The 21,487-nt window shown below is 37.4% G+C and overlaps 1 protein-coding gene across 2 annotated transcripts in view; it reads left to right on the top strand.

Annotated features, from left to right (window-relative positions):
• Window positions 1-16,523, top strand: part of aig1 (androgen-induced 1 (H. sapiens)) — a 45,454-nt gene extending 28,931 nt beyond the window's left edge. Inside the window, exons 3-5 of one of the 2 annotated variants that reach the window (XM_041252511.1) lie at window positions 3,770-3,885; window positions 7,347-7,510; window positions 13,809-16,523. In XM_041252511.1, coding sequence (XP_041108445.1) covers window positions 3,770-3,885; window positions 7,347-7,510; window positions 13,809-13,843 — 315 coding nt within the window. In that variant the 3' untranslated portion in view covers window positions 13,844-16,523. The remainder of the gene's footprint in view (window positions 1-3,769; window positions 3,886-7,346; window positions 7,511-13,808) is intronic. The other variant, XM_041252510.1, reaches the window with a different exon arrangement.
• The last annotated feature ends 4,964 nt before the right edge of the window (window positions 16,524-21,487 follow it).

The raw sequence follows: 21,487 nt of genomic DNA, 5'->3' as shown, positions 1-21,487 counted from the left end.
ATGAGCCTGACGAAACATTCAGTTCTGTGTTGGAAGAAATTCAAGCATGAATATCAGCTAAAACAACCGAAACTGCTGATCACCGATTTGTGTTTTTTTTCTTTATATCAGTGCCATGCCGATAGGCTACTGGTTATCAGTGCACCCCTACTTGTAATATACTATATTGAATAAAATATATTATTGTAAACTTAGTGTTTTGGCCACTACTAGGTATTTTTAAGGGAATACATTGTTATAGAATGGAAGAGCAATTTACTTAATGTATTCTGCCAGAGCGTTTGTAAAATTTTATCATGCTCTCTTTAGCCCTCCCGCAAATGATTTTTCTAATTGATTATGATTTGCTAGCAGGGAACGAGAGCTGAATTAATTTTTTTATTCACAAGTGAATTCACTGTGATGATGTGTATCTTCCGAACATTAATCTGAAGGCTTTAGGACCCTGGTGATAGGCACATACACCTCATCATAGCAGAAGTAACAGTGAGTTAATTGAATAGTTAATGGATAAGTGCTGATCAGGTGTATCTGATCAAGTGGGTAATAAAAAGATCACAGTTTGTGTGTTCGATGATGAGCGTTGAAGTGGAGAAAGAGGAGGAAACTGTTTAGTTGGAAAGTGTGTTTGACATAGAAGGATTTTCTGGTAACGAAACAAAGGTGTATTTATACAGGGGAACAGGCTTACTCTGCCCTGCGTTAGATAGGGGTATCGTTAACATGTTTAGTTAGTGGCCAAAGAAGGGCGAGGTTTTGTTTTGTGTTTTGTTTTTTTTCTGAAATCAGTTTGTTAATAAACTTACGCCATGGCGTTTACAGAGCACTTCCAGTGTACCTTGTGTAATTAAATGAACAGGCACCTTTCTGAAAAAACAACACATGCTCTGGTTGAAAAGGTCTAAATACTTTACAACACTTTTATTTGTATACAAAAGTGATTTCACATCGACTTATTGGAGTTCATTTTTTAAACAGAGACAGTTTCTAATACTGGCGAAAAAAAATGTATAAACCTGATCTTTATGTGAATAAGTGTGTCAATAAATTATTCCTGAATGATTAAGTTGAAGAACTAATCCACCACTGTATAGATTATTAAACTAGACCCCATTATGTTTAACAGATAAAATGAGGATTACAATGTACAATACAGTTGATTCTAATTAAAATATCGATTATAGTAATGCATTAAGTATAACACATTGGTTGCAAGAAGAATCTGGAAAGCATGACTACTCACAGGTGTATTTACTGTATGGGGATCTGCACAATCAGTGACCAGGAACAAACAGGAGAGACAGAGCAGGTAAACAAGTTGTGTAGCACAGAAAATGTGTTGTAGGCTGCAAGAGAAAATCAGTCAGAAGAATGACTATAGCAGATGTGGTAAATATGAGTGTTTGATTTAAACCTGGCTCAGTTTTCCAAATTAGATACAACCCTAAGGTTTTGTACTACTCACTCGAGGCACTGAGAGCAGGAGGTATTGTGTCTCATTCCTGGTTATTGTTGACTCAGACAATGGAAATCTAAACCAAGTACCTGGAGTCAGATTGGGAGCCTTTTTAAAGTGTACAGTACATATTTCCATGGGGACCAGGATAGGTGTTCGACCCTTTTGTTTCAGCTGGACAAAACTAGCCATGTTAATCATAGACAAATTGACAGCCATATAAATTTTTAATTTTTTTCGATGAAGATTTCAAGAAGACTTTGTGCATACTAGAACCCTGCACACTTTTTTTTATTATATGATATTTATAACTGGGTACTGAAGCATCTATTTAAATAAATACAGGCAATGAAGAGGATATTTGCATATAAAACAGTGGACTGTTGTCTTTTAGTTGGTTCCTACAGTACATCCTTTAGGCGCAACAATGTAATTACAATAGATTACTCCAATGACAACTTCCTTAGGGCCAGGGTGTACAAGAGCTGTCTTTTCAAGGGAAATTAACTCCCTGTACTGCCTCCCCATTTTTGTTTTTATTCATACAGTAGAATTGACTGAATACACTATGTAACACAATTTTTGTTCCTGGGTAGTAAGTGTTATTTCCTAATTGCTTATGCCTCAAAAGTATAGAAAATGGCTATTATTCCCCACAAACTTTGCTTTTGTGACCAGGACAGTGATATTTTGAAATTTACCTATTTCCAATGAGAAAACTGTCTTTTCGTTCACATAAAGTCAGAAAAAAACAACATACGAATCCAAATTAACATGTATTTATACTAAAGTAATACAAAAATGACTACAAAAGATTTAGAAGTGAGTAGTTTTTCGGGATTTACGATTATACTGTAAATCACTTTCACGAATCAGCCCCCAAATGTAGTCTCCCATCATGTTCTCATTATACTGTCCTTGGTAGCGGCGTTCAAAGTCCAGTATATCCTGGTTTAAGCGCTCGCCTTGCTCCTCCGAGTACACTCCCATGTTCTGCTTGAATTTATCAAGATGAGCATCAAGAATATGGACTTTGAGGGACATCCTGCAGCACATTGTGCAGTAGTTCTTCACCAAAGTCTCAACCAGCTCCACATAGTTTTCGGCCTTGTGATTGCCCAGGAAGCCCAAAACAAAGCTGTTCCAAGCCGCTTTCTCCTTACTAGTGAGCTTCTTGGGGAATTCATTGCACTCCAGGATCTTCTTTAGCTGTGGTCCGACGAAGACACCGGCTTTGACCTTTGCCTCAGACAGCTTAGGGAGGAAGTCTTGAAGGTACTTGAAGGCTGCCGACTCCTTATCTAGAGCGCTGACAAATTGTTTCATAAGGCCAAATTTGATGTGCAGTGGTGGCATCAGCACCTTCCGGGGGTCCACCAGTGGCTCCCACTTGACGTTGTTCCTCCCCACGGAGAACTCGGTCCGCTGTGGCCAGTCCCGCCTGTGGTAGTGCGCCTTGGTGTCCCTGCTGTCCCAAAGGCAAAGATGGCAGGGAAACTTGGTAAAACCGCCTTGGCGACCCATCAGGAATGCCACCATTGCGGCCTCTTGATGCCATCTTAGAAAAATGCTGATATGTACCCACTTAGGCAGCTGGAACTAAACTCCAGTTATTACTCAGCACTGAATCTATCTGGAATGTTCTGGAAAATAGGTAAATTTCAAAATATCACTGTCCTGGTCACAAAAGCAAAGTTTGTGGGGAATAATAGCCATTTTCTATACTTTTGAGGCATAAGCAATTAGGAAATAACACTTACTACCCAGGAACCAAAAATGTGTTACACAGTGTAATAAATATACACGCAGTCAAAAAATTATTAGCAAATAATACATGGATAGTACACTGCACTTGGTATTGTTTGTTTGGATTTTTTTTATTTGTATTTGTGTAACGCAATGTTTGGGTTTTTGTTTCCATTTTTTATTATATGTTTTTGGTGCCCAAATGAGGCAGGCTGCATTCAACCTAAAAACATCTTGTAAACCCAGTTTAAGAAAGCTGCACCATATCAATAGTTGCGCAAGGCAGATAAAAACATGTATATACCCTCCAGCATTGTAATATTAATTAGGTTGGTTGCATTCGGAAGGATAATTTAACTGCATGGAAACCCAAGTTACCCCCAAAGGTACTACCAAAATAACATGAGAAAAAGGTGAGATTTATTTTTATTGTTCCATGAAAACCCTGCCATAGATGCTTTTATGTTGATCTGTTCTTTGTTTTCAAAACTAAGCTAAGGTCGTTTGGGAGCTTCAAGTGGTGTCTGCCCTTTCTAACTAAAGAAAATGTTCCTCTTTGTTTTTCAGCACACAACAGTTCTTCCTTTTATCCTAATTGAGATGAGAACAACACACCATCGTTATCCCAGTAGGATGTGTGGGCTTGCAGCAGTCTGCAGCTTTGCCATGGGATATGTATTATGGTAAGATCTATTGCACACTTCATGCTGAGCCCTGCATGGATTTATTAAGACACACTTCTGATTAAACTTGTAACCAGTGCCAGATTCACACTGTGGGCCTTTACATGATCCAGGACCTGGGATTTGTCTTTGTACCCTTGATGCATATATTTTTAGTAGCTGAATGCTAAACCTCACACATTAGGAATGTGTTAAGGAAAAATGTATCAACACTTTTTTTTTTTATTTTTTAGCCATCTTGTTTTTTGTCCAAGCAAAAACATCAAGTGGGTTTTTCCCCCCAAGCTTTTAATATGATGGAAAGTATTTAGAAACCTGAGCATTATGTGTTTTGAAAACACGCTTGTCATCTTACCCCACAGCATCATAACATTTAATGAAAGTCAACGTAAACATGCATGAAGAGTCAGTACTATGCTATACAGTTTCGCTTTTAGGTGAAAAACCTATTCAGAAATAATCCCTTCAAAACTAAAAGGATTAAATAAGACTAATCCCATTTGGTTTATATGATTTTTGTTATTTGTATGGCATAGACGGTGCACAGCAGCAACTAAGTAAAGTCATATGTAATCTTTATTTGGAAGCTTACTGTGTCTAAATATTTAAAAATGTAAGCTTTAAACAGGATTCAACTTGAGAAGATGGTGTTTGGGGGATATTTTTTTTTTATCTGCACCCAAACTTTAAATAATATCCAGATACCATGAAGTGCATAAATATTGTAATAAAATTAAATTATTTCTTCCATGGAATAAACAAAATGCTAGTAGCTCAGAGCTAGGCCGCACTAAATTCACAAACAACACAATTAAACATAAAAAATAGACCTGCTGTAGAAACAGCTGTAAAAAATAAATTATTATTATTATTATTATTATTATTATTATTATTATTATTAGTAGTAGTAGTAGTATTTCATATTACAATTAAATTCTGATTAGCTCAAATAACCCCACTAACACATAGTCATAAAATGTTACCATAGCAGCAGCACTACTTCAGCTAATCTAATAATTATGAAAGAGACCATTGCGTATGTTTCCCATTTTGTGGGTGATAGAAATTACAATGCAGTGAGATGATGAATGATGCTCTGTGAACGATGTTAGTCAGGGTCACTCTGAGTGGTCAGCCATGCTTACGCACACTGTTCATGAAGTGGTACTTGGCTGGCTTTGATGTGATAATATTAAGTGTTCTTAATGATGTAGACATGTACCACATGCTGGCATGCAGGAAATGGCAAATAAAAATGTGTATGAAACAAAATTTGAAAGAGGAAATGGAAACTTGAGATTGTTTGTTTATTACACAAAAGCAGGTTTTGTGATAGCCATATGAAATGGATGTGTATGAATTCAGATCCTTGGACTTTTAGAAAATAATTTTCCAAAATTGATGAATGGTAATTTAAGACAAAATGATACGGGTTAGAAAAGTTTAATAAGTGCAATGTATTATCACTCAGTTATCTTCCAGCTGTACTGAAGCACAGCTTTGGCCTTGGGTGAACAACAGGAAGTGATTTGTTTTCTTGTGGTTTCCTTTCTGTATTGTAAGATGGATTCAATAAAATAACATACATTGCCAATGTATGACCCATGCTATTTCCCTGTTCAGCTGGCACTATTCAGTATTCCAGACGTAGTGGTACTGTGTCAACAAATAACCCAAATCTTTGTTAAATTACTTGAGCTTTTTTTCAGATCAGCATCATCAATAAAACCACAATAAATAACTACCATGAAGAACTTGCTCAAAATTGATGTAACACCCAAACAGTCAAGTCCCTCCAAGATCTCAACAATAGAAAAAGTAAAAGGGGAAAAACAATGAAAGAAAAATTAAATAATATTAATATAAATTCCTCTAGTCAAACATAGCAATTGGATACAAATTACTTCTGTGTTATGGCTCAGTTCCATCATTTTAATGTCATGTATATGGCATTTTTGATGGTCTCATCAAATTTCTTGTGGAAATATGTCTAAATAACCATATTGGCAGCAGAAATACCACTAAATCAGTAGCTTTTATTTTAGAGATATCATGCCTAAGAATGTGGTTCCTGCAAAGGGACTGTGGCAGAGCACAGCTCTGCTCTTTAGAAATTGGCAGGGATGGGGTTAAATTCCCCTACCTGCCTTGGTTCATTGTGTTCAGGTGGCTGAGGTTGATTGGATGATTAGTTTAATTAACGATCAATCAGCGCCCAGCCACCTGACATAAAAGGAGGCCTCTGCTTTTCATTTGGGAGGAGGGAGCTGAGGAAGCAGGTTGGTGTTTGTGATTTTTGAATGTTTTGAATCCAGTGAAGGCATTGCCCAACCTGGAAACCTTTATTTTGTTTATTTTGGGTTTAAATTGCTTTGTTTTGGCCCTTGTGCCTTTTCATTTTTGTGTTTATAATAAAAGTTATTTTTTTGAACTCCAGACTTTCTCTGGGCCTCTATCCACTCACCAGCCTGCCACAGGGACGTTCAAGGTTTGGGGAGCATGCCCTGGTTGTTCATCTAAGGTCTTCCATTGTCAATGTTGCCAGTTCATACCTTTTCATAATGATTTGTAAAAATCAGATAAGGTCAATAGTGCCTCCACAATAGCTACTGCTAAATGCTTACGTTATCCTGCCAGATGCAACACCCATTAACAAATGCAGTCTAATTTAAGACCGGAATATTAAAGCAGCTATTAGAGCAGACTCAATTCTAACTGCTAGTGCGGTGTGGGAGAATATGAACAGAAGATAGCATATCATGAAAGCCAATGAAGAAACAAATTGTAATGTAACAATTGAAGGCTAGATTCTCTTGTTTTGTTCTTTAGTCCAGAGAATCATAATCAATTTTTTTTTTTTTTAAATCACGCCTCACTTCAAACATATCAAACAGCAGGTAACATAATGAAAAATCCTATCTTTCATTATTGTTGCCTAGCTTGGAACGCCAGTACTTCTATTTACCCAAATACAGTGTTACAGAAGTGCATTTTACAGTAAGATTATATTAAGACAGGGACCTTGCTAAAAAATATGTATTAGGTAGAAATTAATGTTATCCCAGATCATTATTACGAAAACTGACTGTATAGAATATATTTGACTGTGTTATCCAAACAGGTGCCACCCCCACCCTAAAAAGTTGGACACCCTGCTTCACTTTATAACATCTGCACTAGTCCAAATTCACAAAAAAATGGAAAACCTGTAGACACCATTGTTTTAGAATTGTATTTAGTCTCTGTCTAATGGCTTTAGGTTTAAAAACACTATTTCATGTTAGTGGAGTAAAGGGACCTTCTCTGTTAAGCAAATACAGTACAGGGGGTTCTAATAGGTGCCTACCAACACCCCAGTATCACAGTCATGTCTCTACTTTTGGAACCATTGATTTTAAACAGAAGAATGCAAAAAAACTAACACCTTCCTCTTTGTTTTGTTTGATTTGGTCTGCTTCTAGGATGTGCTGGATCCACAATGTTACTGGAGTATGGGTTTATCCTCTGCTGGACCAAATTGGGCCTGTTGCCAAGATCATATTCTTTACAGTGTTGACTGCCTTAATTAATGTGTACTATGTTCTTGGTGACATTCTGAACAGCTACATCTGGGACATGCCGAAATGTGAGTGTCAGCTCCTTTATGAATTATACATGTTTTTTCAAAGCAAGACTTCATCTTTCCTTTTTGGCTATAGGTATGAGGTCAAACACAGAAAATGGTAATATCCTTATAATGCCTTACAATAGAAGTATACATACGAGGCCTATTTTACAATAAATTATATAGTATTTTTTTTGTTTTATAAATATTGTATGCACAGTTATATTTTTAATTAGTTAGCAATAGTAAAATGCCTTCATATTACCACAGTGGATACATTATAACCGTCTGAGAAAGAACAGCACCGAACTGCATATTTTACGATATGAATATCAATAATTTCATGACGGGGGATCACATGACATGTGAGAGCGATGGCAGCTTAGGATTTTTTCTCTTCGCCTCCCCTTGCATATTTTGGTCTTTGAGAAGGGTTTAATCCCTTGTAATATCTTGCTTTAATATATGTGTTGATGTCTGAACTGTCCAAGAATGTCGACTTAGTCAAAAAAAAGACTAACCCTTAGCGGTCCATTTATTCAGCGCCTGTTAGGCGCATCAGGTCCAATTTTATTTTCACACATACTGTTTAAAAGTAATTTCATTCACAGTAAAACAGGTTTAGAAGTCACTGCATATCAACAGGACAGTCAGTACAGCCCAGCCCCACCCCTTGTTCGCTGTATTTATCACATATCTCTTCATAGCTGTGCATATTCGTCCGGAAAGGGAAAATTGTAATGTCGGACCTGTTCCGCCATACGACCGCAAAGTCCCTTAAATCCGACCTTTGATACTCTTCACAACTAAGTAGATATCAACAAGAGGGCTATAGCGATTCATGAGACCTACATCGACCGCAATAACCTTTGCCTGATTGGTTTGAAAGAGAGCTGAGGGCGCTAACACAGTAGACTTTTTGACCAGATCACTTCCACTGTGGTTCCCAACCCTGACTGGGATGGAAATTCAAATAATGCCGACTTACCGTATTTATTCTGACCACGCCAAGACAAAAGACAAGCCCCACATGCTTATTTTCAGTCTTTTAAGATATTCAGACCACCAGGCTATCCAGGAAGGACACCTCTCATTCCGTGGCTAAGAAACTCGAGTTCTTTCCGGATTATAGTAACTTCACGGCTCAGCACCGCAAGGCTTTCTCTCGGCCTATCTCTTTTGCCTGTTCCTGTGGCCTACAGACATTTTTAACCTATCCGGCAGCTCTTAAGGTCAACCGCAGCTCTGTGGTTCACCTATTCCAGTCCCCAGATGATGCCCAAGCCTTCCTGGATTCTCTCGGTGTCCCAGAACTCTCAGGCCTTCGATTTTTCTCCCTCTCCTACAACCTGATGCAATGAAAAAGGTTGGCTATGCTGTGCGACTCCTCGGTCAGTCGGCCAAAATCTGTTGCTGTTGTCGGATCGTCACCAATGATTTGGAATGTTCTTGACTCAATCATTACTATTTTTATTATTAAATGAAGGGGAAAGAAAAGGGGGGAAAAAATGTTATACTATGGCTGTGCCCTATATAGCTCATAAGCTTGGACTTATAATTTTCACAACACAAGTAAATATGTTGTTTCTTTGAACATTTTGAACAGAGCTTTGCTTGCCCTGTCTACCAGAGTCACAGATGGATGCTGTTTGGGATCGGGGTACTGGATTTTTTTTCTTTTCCAGTGCTATATACTTGTTCTAGTGGGGTGGGCCTTTTCTGTGGGAGGGGAATGTTGATCTTGTGGGATGGGGAGGGAAGGACCTCGGGAGGGTTAACACTGTACCACTTGTTTATATTCTTAATGCTTTTACTGTAACTGCTTTATTCACACGATATCGTGTTTGTAATTTCCTAGCTTGTCAAGATTGTCTTTGATTCCCATGATTAGTATATCTGTCCTGTCCTGGAATGTGCAAGGTTTAAATTTTCCTGCCAAACATTCAGCTTGTTTGGATATGTTACGTAGAAAGAAAATACATATTGCCATGATACAAGAGTCTCACCTTAAGCAACAAGATTGGCTAATAAATATTTTTATGTAGTGGCCTCCTCTTCTACCAATAATAAGACCAAGGATACACTGGCCATTTTTTGTCAATCTTCAAATCACGATTCTAGGTTCTGGGGGGGGGGGGGGGGGGGGACTGGGAGGATATCTAACCAGAAAGCTATTATTTTTGGCAAAGGTGACTTTTGTTTCAGTATACGCCCCTACTATTTTTGACGTAGGTTTTTTTTTTTTTTATTGCATTGACCAATTTGTTATTGAAGTTATCTGAATTTTCTTTGGTTCTCAGTGCTGATATGAACGCTGTCATGAACCACAGTTTCGATAGATCGACTGCACAGCAAGGTAGCTCACAGCAGGTAGCATCATATTCACTACATAAGTTTATCTCAGATTTGGGTATTGTTGATATCTGGCATGTGGTTAACCCATCAGCTAGAGAATACACATTTTTTTCATCGAGACATAAATCTGTTTCTAGAATTGATTTTATTTTTGCAACAAATTCTCCCTTCTCTGAAGCGTATAATGCTAAGATGTTGCCGATGTCCCTGTCTGATCATAACGCAAATTATTGCAAATATGCATTATCTGATAATTTAATGCTGGCCCCTGTGTGGAGCTTTAATACCACTTTACTACAGAATGAAGCTTTTCACAGAGTTTCAACTTAAATTCGATGAGTTCCTTCAGTTTTACCATGGCTTGGTCGATGACCTTCGCATTTTGTGGCATTCGGTTAAAGGATTCATCAGAGAATTCTATTCTATTCGCCTCCAACCTTAATAAATTACGTCTCTCTGGAGGATCTCTCGAAACTAAATTAGCTGTTTTAGAACATGCTCATCGAAGCGCCCCCTTTGAATCTCCTGAGCTCTATCTTAATCTTAAGAATGAACTCAATGTGCTCTTTAAACAGCGGGCTGAGTTTCTTAGCCACAGGGTGCGACAAAACTATTACTTCAATGGCAGCAGACCTTCCCATTTGCTTGCTCTGAGACTGCATAAAAACTAATGTTTTGCAGATATTTTAGCTGTTAAATCCACACAAGGAGATAGCTTAACGGATCCTTCTCAAATAAACGTGGCATTCCATTCCTTTTACTCTGACCTTTTATGGATCTGATATTCGCGGTGATAAGGAAGCCTGTATGCATTTCCTCCAAAACCTCCAAATCCCACAACTTTCACCTACTGTATCTGCAGCGCTTGGCAGCCCCCTCTCTTTGGCTGAATTAAAAGACACACTTCAGTGTATGAGCAGGGGCAAATCTCCTGCCATGGAAGGTATTCCTCCTGAATTATTTTTAACCTTTTGGACATAGCTGGGTCAGCTTGTGCTTAACATGATGCCAACTGCTGTAGCTAAAGACTGTTTTCGCAGAGATATCAACACCGCTGTTATTTCCCTCTTACTAAAAAATGATAAAGATCCCTCTCTCTGTGCAAGTTATCATCCCTTATCTCCGATTAATTCAGACACTAAATTATATGCTATGGTTCTCTCACACCGAGTCGAGACCTGCATGACTAAATGAATTCATCAGGACCAAACCAGGTTCCTCAAGACCCTTCTAGCATCTGATATTGTCTGCGGTTTACTTCATATTTTATACGCTGCTACAGACATTGCTGTTCACACAGTTAATTGCTATTTGATGTTCTGTTGAAAGAAAGACAAAATTTAAACTAAAATGGCATTCCCACACACCTATCTTTAACTATGCGCTCCTATCAGGGGATCAATCCTGTTCTTTCCCACCTCTGAGAGATAGAGGTGAACATACTATTACTGACTGTACATACTGTACTGGCTGCCTTAGAACTTTCCAGGATTTACAATTATTATACAATTTACCAGGCTGTTCTTTTTTTTTTTTTTTTTTTTTTTAATATCTTCGACTCCAATCAACAGTGCGTGCCTATGGGGTTCACTGGGGAACAACATTACCAGTACATCCATTCCATGATATGTTGGACACAGGGGGGAAAACAAAAGGGTTGGTTTCCTCATTATATGTTTATCTATTAAAAGCATCATACAAACCTTTAGCAGCTTACACTATCTGGAATAATGACTTGGATATGGAGATTAGCTGGGAAACTATCTGGAATAATTTAGGCTCAACTTCTAAAACCCTAACCTAATTTTCTTCATAGGACATACTTAACCCCTCGTAGACACTTTCAAATGAAGCTTGCCCCTACCCCTTTCTGCTCGTTTTTCCCCCAGGACTCCTTTGGCACCTTTTTGCATATGTTTGGTGAGTGCCTGGTCGTAGCTCTATTTTGGGAGCAGTTATCATCTACTATATTTGGAAAGATAATCCCTTGCTCCACTCCGGTTTTCTTATTGAACGACGATACAAGCCTTGACTAAACAACACAGCAGATACGCATTTGGTTAGTTGACCTTACTGCAGCTGTGCATTGGCAGCCACCACATTCCCTTCACTGGTGCCAATGGATCCTAATGTTCTTGATATTATTTACTTAGAACTTTCTACCCCTCTGGTCCATGGTGCCAGAGGGAAGACGATCCATGCCTGGGAAAGCATAGCAGATCTTATAAGCCTTTGTTAAATCCAAATTTATGTCCCCAAGGCCCTTGTGGAGCGTTGTGGGAGGGAGGGGGTTAGCCACTCGGGAGAGGGAGGGGAGGGAGGGAGAAGGTAAAAAAGGAAAATGGGGAGTTTGTTCATGTTTTTGTTTGTATTTGTGTATTGTCCCCAATGAAAATATTTGATCACAAAAAAAAAAAATAATTTCATGACTTCTAGGCACAATACTTATGTGTGATAAAATGTTATTATGCCAAGAAGGGGCAGGTAAATTCCTAACTTAACAGTAAATACAGTGAAAAATTATTTTAACAAAAACCCGGGGGTGGAGGAATTTTGCAAATTATGCAAATTTTGTAGTGAGGCAACTTTCTCGATCGCTTTCCTCAGCATTTTTTTCACACTGCTGCCGCTGTACATAGTAGCCAATCATAATGAAGCAACAAATGTGGGGAGGGGAAAACTGTATTGTCAGTCATAACCGCATTAGAGAGAACAATGACATGGAGAATCTGATAGTTACTGAATAAAAATATATTAGAAATGTATTTTAAAAAAAGTCACAACCCAATGTATTTATAATAAATTTGTTTCAAGGATTAGAGCCAAAGGTGAGATCCTTTTTTTGTTTTTGTTGAAATTCAATGCAAATTTGTCAAATCAGAATGAAAAGTTTTATAATCCAATTTTACCCCTTGCTGTTTTGAGAAGATTCTAGAATAAAGAATGTTGTTTCATTAGACTCTATTTATATGTGAGATCATATAAGCAGTTTTGATATTTTATTTTCTAAACTATAAATGACTTTGGTCGAAACATAATGTCTATAGTATGAGCAAGTGCACTAAATCTAGAACTATAGGAAATAGAGTAAATAGCAGGTGCAGATACAATGTTGAAAATACTGTAAAATCAAGTGTATAGGGGATTAAAAGGTATAGGCAATTCCTTGTAGCCCAGAACTCAACGGATGTTCTTAATGATTGCTGTACTGAAAACTCTTTGCATGGCTCTTTGAAAGGTATGAACTGGTTAAAGAACCTTACAGAAAGCATGCAAGGCATTGCAATAGATGCAACGGACTTCTTCCCCAAAACATTAAAATCTGAGCACATTGTTCACCCTGCTGCTTTTGTCAGATCAGTCTGCTCTGATATGAGTGAGTATGCCTGTCGCACCACATGCAACGCTGAGGCCGTTCCTAGACGCTGGTCGCCCTATTGTACGGTGTCCATTTTAGGACATTCTCAGACCTCACCTCTCCTCGAGTCAATCTTCACCACTTCTCGAGTCAATCCTCACCCCTCGAGTCGATCCTCAACCCTCCTTGAGTCAGTCGTCAGGCATCAGTCAGAGTTGTTTTTTTTGTTTTTGTTTTTTTTTTCGGGGAGAGAGGGGTTGGACAGAATCGTCTGAATCACTCAATCATACAAGAGCAAAAAAACTTTGTTGCTTCCATTGGATGACACAGATGTCAGGGTAGCTGTTGATTGGTGTGTGCAGTTTTACCTTTATTTGCCATTTAATATGTATACTGTAAGCTTTTTAAAAAATACTTTAGAGATTATGATGAGCAATTTCATTATTTGAATTCATTTGGATTTAAATTGTAAAGCAAATCTTCTCAGCATACAGCATCAGACATTAACTTTGCAATTAACTTAACTGAGTGTGTTTTGTTTCTGTACTCGAGGCATTGATTTTCCATTGATTCTGACCTTATCTTTTTTTCTCTTATGATTTCCAGGTGTTCAAGAAGCAGGAAAGCTAAAAGCAGACTGAATCAATGGGCTATGTGGACTTTCCAGTTTACAGCGCTACACAGCCAAAACCTTTCAACACCTGAGCTTAAAGGAAACGAAGTGAAATGTGCTCCACTTATTTGTCTATGTTTTCAGAATAGAGCTCTTAAAAGAGTGGCAAAAAATATGGAAGGTCTGACTAAATTGATTTTCTTTGTTTCTCTTGCTTCCAGTATATTTGAAGAATGAATCATTGTACAATAGAATAGGGTCTTAGTTACTTCCCTGTTTAAATATTTTAAACCAAAATATGGTTTATCTTTAATTATTATGAAACCAATTTATGCAGGTACAACATTATTTGCCAACACCACCGTTACAGAAATCAGTCAGAGACATCAAGAGATTTGGCTTACAAACCGCGAATTGCTATTTTAACAAATAGAAACCAATATTTCAACAAACACTACAAGATGGTTTAAAAAAACTCTTTACACAACTGCATCTCAAAATGCTTAACTAAAGCAGAAAATCCAAAAATAATCAATGACCATTAAACAATGCAAGCAACACATTACAATTACAGCATAGAGCAACATTATGGAATAATTTACATAACAGTACATAACTGTACTAGAGTGAGCATTCAGTGCCACTGCATGCCACATGAGCTGCGTTAAAAGAAGACAATAGGGTTTGCTGTGCTTTTTAGGCTGCCATTCCCAGTGCAAATATCTTCATAACAGACAAGACAGAATGCCTATTCATCTTGAAGTCTACTTTGTTTTTACTGGAAAACAACTGCTCCAGTCTGGGTTGTATTTGCACCTGTAATGGCGCCATTTCTTAGGATTTTCAGACATGATTAACGTCTTCAAGTCATGCCTTTAAGACAAGGAGAAAAAAGCCAGAGAGCAGTCTTGCGAGATCGTGAGCAGGTCTTAATTACAATTTGAAATCGCGTGTCTCGTGAAGAATTCAGGAAAGTTGGCAACACTTGTACAATATCCTTAAAAAACGCTTTTTCACGCTGCAGATCAAAAGAATACATTTTACAGGACATTCCTTTTTACATGAAGATGTTTCACATAGAGGGGAACAGGCAATGTGTTTTAATAGATTTGTATTTAGTATTTTAAAGTTATGATATGGAACGTTTTAGAGTACAGTACTGGAATTGCAAGAAGCCTTTGCCTGGGTTTAAAGCTGCTTATCTGTATGATGTATTGTTTTTGCACTAATGCTGTGAAACATCCTACTTTAATTGTATTGAATACTGAAGCCTTAAGGTCTTCCAATAAACTGGAAACTTAGATCCATACATGTTTGTGTGAGTGAACAAAATTGATGGATCGAAAGACATTTCCAAGTGACCTTTTTACCAGTTAAAAAGTATTTGTAACACTACACTGCTCTATAAAAGCAGCTCTGATACAATCAGTGTAAATCTGACCGTGTTACAGCCACAAAATCCCCGGAGACTATTAAGCTTTGTATATAAAATAAGAACCACAGTGCCACTTTGTGTCTGGATATCTAAGGCAACTGGTATATGGTGGAGATCATACTTATGTATGTCACACATACAGTTGCAGACAAAGGTATTGGTACCCTACACTTAATATAAGACAATTAAAAAAAAAAGAAAAGAAAGTGTTATATGCAAGCATTTAATGAACACTAACCACTAAAGACCAAAATACACAATTTCTGGTAATTTAACCGTTTCTGGTAATATTTGATCATGTCAAAAGTATTGGCCTTTACTATTAATTTACTATTGATTATACACAGTTCATGTTTTTGCATGTATATTTTGCCCAGCTGTGTGAAGCTCAGAATATTAAAATGCTTTTTATTCTAAAGTTTGCGTGTCAGTGTTTTTTTAGTCAGCTTGCCCTGTGCTAACAGACAGTTCTATACAAGAAATTGTGTTATTCATGGAGCTCATTTTTAAATCTCTTATGCCATTCTTCCAGATTGCTTAGTCAACTACAATGCTACAGAGAATGTAGGATTATCAACTTTCAATTGACATTAAAAAATTTTTTTTAAAAAAATCCAGAAATGTCATTTATCAAGCCAAAATGCCTATTGTCACTAATCCTTTGACAGCCAGCTCATATAATCCAAGATGAGTTTCCTACATCAAGGATTTTTGGTTTTTTTTTGCAGGCTTGGGAAAAGGTTAAAAAATAAATCCTGCTTACAGTCTGCATCTGGTAGAGTACTTAGATGTTAGTCCCAATTTTTTTTTATTTCCCTAAATATCTCCTGGTGTATATGTGTCTTGACTAAGTTTCTGAATGTAGCTGGTTAGGGAAAATCTGATAGTGGCATCTATACAGGGAAATGCTTATTGGAAAGCACTCCAAAAAGAACATAAATCTTACCAAGTTTGGTTCTTTTGTGGAGTAGTTAAGGGATCGCTTGAGGTGTGCACAGCCAGTGGTTTACACTCCGTCTCAGCCATTTTACATTGCTGCAGTGACTGATCCTCATAAAGGAGACTAGTGCTGAGGTTAAGGGGATATTCTGCTTTTTGTGATTTGCTCTTGTAGTGTGCAGTTTCAGATTCTTGCACGTTCGGTACTAAACTGAGTCTCAGATTTCAAAATGCCTCCTCAACAAGCACTTGCTGTTATAGTCTTTAAACTATTTCCTGCCAACTGTAAATTGTAAAGCAAAAAAATATAACATACCTTTTCTTTCCCCTTCTAGACCCTCTACAGTGCCGTGAAAAAGTATTTGCCCCCTGTTTGATTTTCTGCATTTTTGCACATTTTTCATATTGAATTTGGTCAGATCTTTTTGTGGGTTGTAGTATTATATAGAGGGAGTCTGAGAGAAAAAAATGACACCAAGTTTGGTGCTTCTTTCATTTGTTTGGTGTGCAAGGTAATTAAACATGCAATCTTTAGGTGTGAAAAAGTTATTGCCCAACTAGTTAACTCAACCCAATTAAAGGGATAATTAGGGTCAGCTGTTTGAATACTTTGGTTAACAATCAGGCCTGATTTGGGCCAGCCCTGTCCAATATAAATCTGACTAACTTTGGCCCTTACCATCAGAGTGAAGTTGTCAGCACACAGGTTCTACAGGCACATCATGCCACGATTAAAAGAAATTCCTGAAGACCTCTGGAAAAAAGTTGTTGATGCCTATCAGTCTGGAAATGGTTACAAAGCCATTTCTAAGGCTCTGAGGCTCCACCAAACCAGTCAGAGCCATATTGTCCAAATGGAGAAAGTTTGGCACAGTAGTGAATCTTCCCAGGAGTGGCCGTCCTGCCAAAATCTCTCCAAGAGCAAGGCTTAAAATCGTCCAGGAAGTCACAAAGAACCCTAGAACAACATCCAGGGATCTGCAGGCCTATCTCATCTCGGCTAAGGTGAGTGTTCATGACTCCACCATCAGAAAGACAAAAATGGGATTCATGGCAGAGTAGCAAGGCGGAAACCACTGCTCACTAAAAAGAACATGAATGCTCATCTCAAGTTTGCCAAAAAGCACCTGGATGATCCTCAAGAGTTTTGGAACAATGTTCTATGGACAGATGAGTCAAAAGTAGAATTATTGTGGCCAACTTGGGCCCCGTTATGTCTGACGAAAACCAAACACTGCATTCCACAGTAAGAACCTCATACCAACGGTCAAGCATGGTGGTGGTAGTGTCATGATTTGGGGATGCTTTGCTTCTTCAGGACCTGGATGACTTGCCATCATTGAAGGAATCATGAATTCTGAGAATGTCAGGCCATCCGTCCATGAGCTGAAGTTGAAGTGCAGCTGGGTCATGCAGCAAGACAATGATCCAAAACAAACAAGCAAGTCTACATCAGAATGGTTGAAGAACAAGAAATCTAAAGTTTTGGAATGGCCTAGTCAAAGTCTAGACCTAAACCCCATTGAGATGCTGTGGCAGGATCTGAAACGAGCAGTTTATGCTCGAAAACCCACAAATGTCACTGAGTTGAAGCAGTTCTACATGAAGGAGTGGGCCAAAATTCCTCCACGGCGCTGTAAGAGACTGATCAATAACTACAGGAAGCGTTTGGTTGCAGTTATTGCTGCTAAAGGTGTCGTAACCAGTTATAGAGTCTAAGAGGGCGATTACTTTTTCACACGGGGGCATTGGGTGTTACATAACTTTCTTTAATAAATAAATGAAATAAGTATCAAAATGTTGTGTTATTTGTTCACTCAGGGTTCCTTTGATCTAATATTAGATTTTGGTTGATTACATTCAGTGTCAGAAATATGCAAAAATGCAGAAAATCAGTCAAGGGGCAAATACTTTTTCATGGCACTGTATCTAGTATAACACACAACCATGAATTTTAACTGATAAATTGCATGATAACTAGCTTCTACCTGAGGTAACAACACCAGAACTGGCAGCTCCATCATTGGGCACCTATTTTGTTTGTTAACTGATGCATCAAGATTTCACTTGTCCACTAATGATTGCTGTGTTCAAGTACGGAGAGCCTGAGAATAGTTTGTTCAATTCAACATCATTGAATGTGACCGTTTTGAAGGGGAATTTTTTATGGCGAGGGGAGGCATCTGCATTTGAGATTGTACAGTACTACCAAGGAGCTGATTTACAGAACCCTGCGTTAAGACCATGTGCTGATGGTGTACAGCAGTTTCAACACCACAGTTCACCAAGCATCAAAAATATGTCATACAGTAGCTATCCTTTGGTGTTTTCAAAGGATGTGAAGACTGAAACAAAATGATCTACAAAGTGAATCTAAACAACAAAAATAATACTTTAATTAAGAAAACTTTGATATGTCATACCTACAACAGCAACTGTCTGTATCCTTTTAATCATTAAAGGGATCCTGACGAAATGGGAGCATCTATTAACGGTTTTAGATAAATGCCTCAAATTTCTCCACTGTATGTAAAGCTAATCCCAACAGGGCGCCAAAACCTACAAATGGTATGAAAAGCAGCTTCTGCAATATTAACATCTTACAGATTTATTTACTTAATGATCTAAATTTAATGCTGCATCTAATGCTTGAGTTGGTATTACTGAAAGCCTTTTAAGATGACACTTTTTCTTGTCTGCTGCATGTGAATCCACACTTCATTCTTGATGACTATGTCTAAGTCAGTGCTAAAAATGAAGCTAGTAACCGAATGTGCCATTGAATTCATAACTGCTGAAGACGCAATTGTTTCTACAGTACTTTTCACAAGCTTTATTTTTAATTATATCACTGATTCTAGGCTTTTATCTTCCTGGTATACATTGTCATTAGTTGTAGAGATACTACTTATTACCATAGTAGTAAGTTATTAGGTCATGGGTCAGGTGTCTCTTATCATATAAGAGATGTCACTGGCTCAGTGTTCTAGAAGCTTACACTGAGAAATGTCAAGAATGACAAATCTCAAGAATGAAAATTGTAATCATTAACTACTATTAAACAAATGTAACAATGCCATGTGTTCTGTAAGAAATTGTAAGAAATTGGAATTGTAAGAAAACACTGATTGATTTGTCTGATTTGATTTAAAATAAGACATATGAACTATGGATAACAGTTTGTTACAGTACAATACATATTAGAAAATACATGTTGAATTTATTTTTAGAACAGATCTCCAAACCAGTGTTACTTTGATTTACTAGTAGCATTTAAAATAAGTGAGCACTTTGGTCACTTTGGATCAGATTCTAGTTGTGTGCATGCAGAAGGAGGGCTGTGTAATTCATGACAGGCTTGGTTAGTGTCTGAAGCGTGCAAAAATGCAATTTCTTTATCTGATTTTTAACCACGTGAGATGACCTAGTCAAATGATGTTAGTATAATTTTAAAGCTTGTTTCAAGTGTTTTCCAACAAAAAATAGTGAATTGAGGCAAGTCACAAATGTAAAGGGTCAAGCAACCGCCCTTGGCCCTCTTCAGCAGGAATGACCCACATAAATAAAACACAATAAATTAAAATGCACCACTCTCAATATTATCCCTTACATTTAATAAAATTACAAACTTTTTTTTTTATAAAGTCTTTATTGAATAAATAATTGGTGCTATAATAATTTTGACAATAAAATTATGTCTAAGTTATATCATATTAATTGATATGTTAAGTGAAAAAGCACATTGTTGATTCTACAATTAGTGGCTAATGTCTGAATTTACCATGCCTAGGGAAGATAAACTGATATGGCAGCCAAGAGTTACTTTAAATATCGCTCCCACGTATCACTGTATTAGTGCCTATTAACCTTGGGTTTAGTTATTTTATGAGATTTTACTTTTATTGTTCTGGCAAGGGTTGTGTCTAGTAGTCCATGTTGCCAAAGTACTTCAGTAGTATTAGCTTTTTACAAGAGTGTCATTTACAGCAGAAAGCAGGGGCATTGCTTGGTTTTAAATTATAGTCTAAACATCAAACCTAATCTCCCTGAAATAAAACTGTCTAACCCTAGCAAAGAAAAAAATTAAAGAACTGCAAATCCCACGTAAATATATCTAATTCCTTCTGGAAAGTCTTTTCAATCACAATGTCTCCTATAATTATCCCTTTCAAGACATGGAAGTACCTGCCCACCGATTGCATATAGTACTATCAGCCCTCTGTCAAGGGTTGTCAGGTTTACTCAGGGAGATGCACCTTTAATACTACAAAATACATTCATCAAGTGATGGACCACCACACACAAAACAACAATTAGCTTGGTTATTTATTTTAAAAAAATTTGTGCTGTATTGACACAATGTCAATGTTCTTTAGCTAGTTTCTGAATGTGTCCTGTGCTTAACAAAGAACATTATTTTAGCATTTTTGAGCAATAGCATGGTTTAAGGAACATAAACAGTAACACTTTATTTAAATTTATTTTGTACATTGTTTATTTATACACCGACTGGCCAAAAAAAAAATTGATAATGCAAGTATGTAAAATTAGAAATTCCTCTGGTCTTGCATGTATGCAAACACATGTGGTAAAGTGATCCACTATACCTATATAAGAGTTATGTGAAACTATTCAGCAACAATAATGGGAAAAAGAATGACCTCAGTGATTTTACAAGGGGTGTCATAGTTGGTGACCGTGTAATTGTCTCTTCCCTCAAAGCAGGGTGCTTGGGTGCTTCTGGAATGGCAAAGTTCAAAGTAAGTCATTGTTGGAAAGCACAACTCCAGTCGCAAGTGGATCATTACAGACCAAAAGTTTGCAATGCATTGTGACAAGCAAATGTGCTAACAATGCATTAGAAGGCACTATATATTGTCGGCTATGAAGGCCATTCTCCAATTTTTCAGCCAGTCAGGGTACATGTAGTTTTGTGATACTATGGGACTGAATATGTAAATACATTACAGTCCCAAGCAAGAGATATAATCTAAGATAAACTTGTTCTTTCAAACTGTACTTATCTAACCCAAAAGTCCCAACCAGAATGCATTGTATAAGCTTTGCATACAATGAGGGGTTACAGGAAAGCACTTTTATATTATTTGGATTCATTAGGGGAAAAACCTATATATTTTTACATCTCTTTGCTACAGTATTTCAATTAAAGAGATCATATTTTTTCATTAATTTTTTTTTTGTGCAGACTACATTTAGTACACTCTACTTAGGGGTCTACTTAAATCGTTGTAAATTTACCTATTTTTCATGGGTAGGTTATGGAGTAAAATTAGGATT

The sequence above is a fragment of the Polyodon spathula genome, chromosome 6 (genome assembly GCF_017654505.1).
Source record: "Polyodon spathula isolate WHYD16114869_AA chromosome 6, ASM1765450v1, whole genome shotgun sequence".
Classification (NCBI taxonomy): domain Eukaryota; kingdom Metazoa; phylum Chordata; class Actinopteri; order Acipenseriformes; family Polyodontidae; genus Polyodon; species Polyodon spathula.
This window is presented reverse-complemented; position numbering and strand designations above follow the sequence as displayed.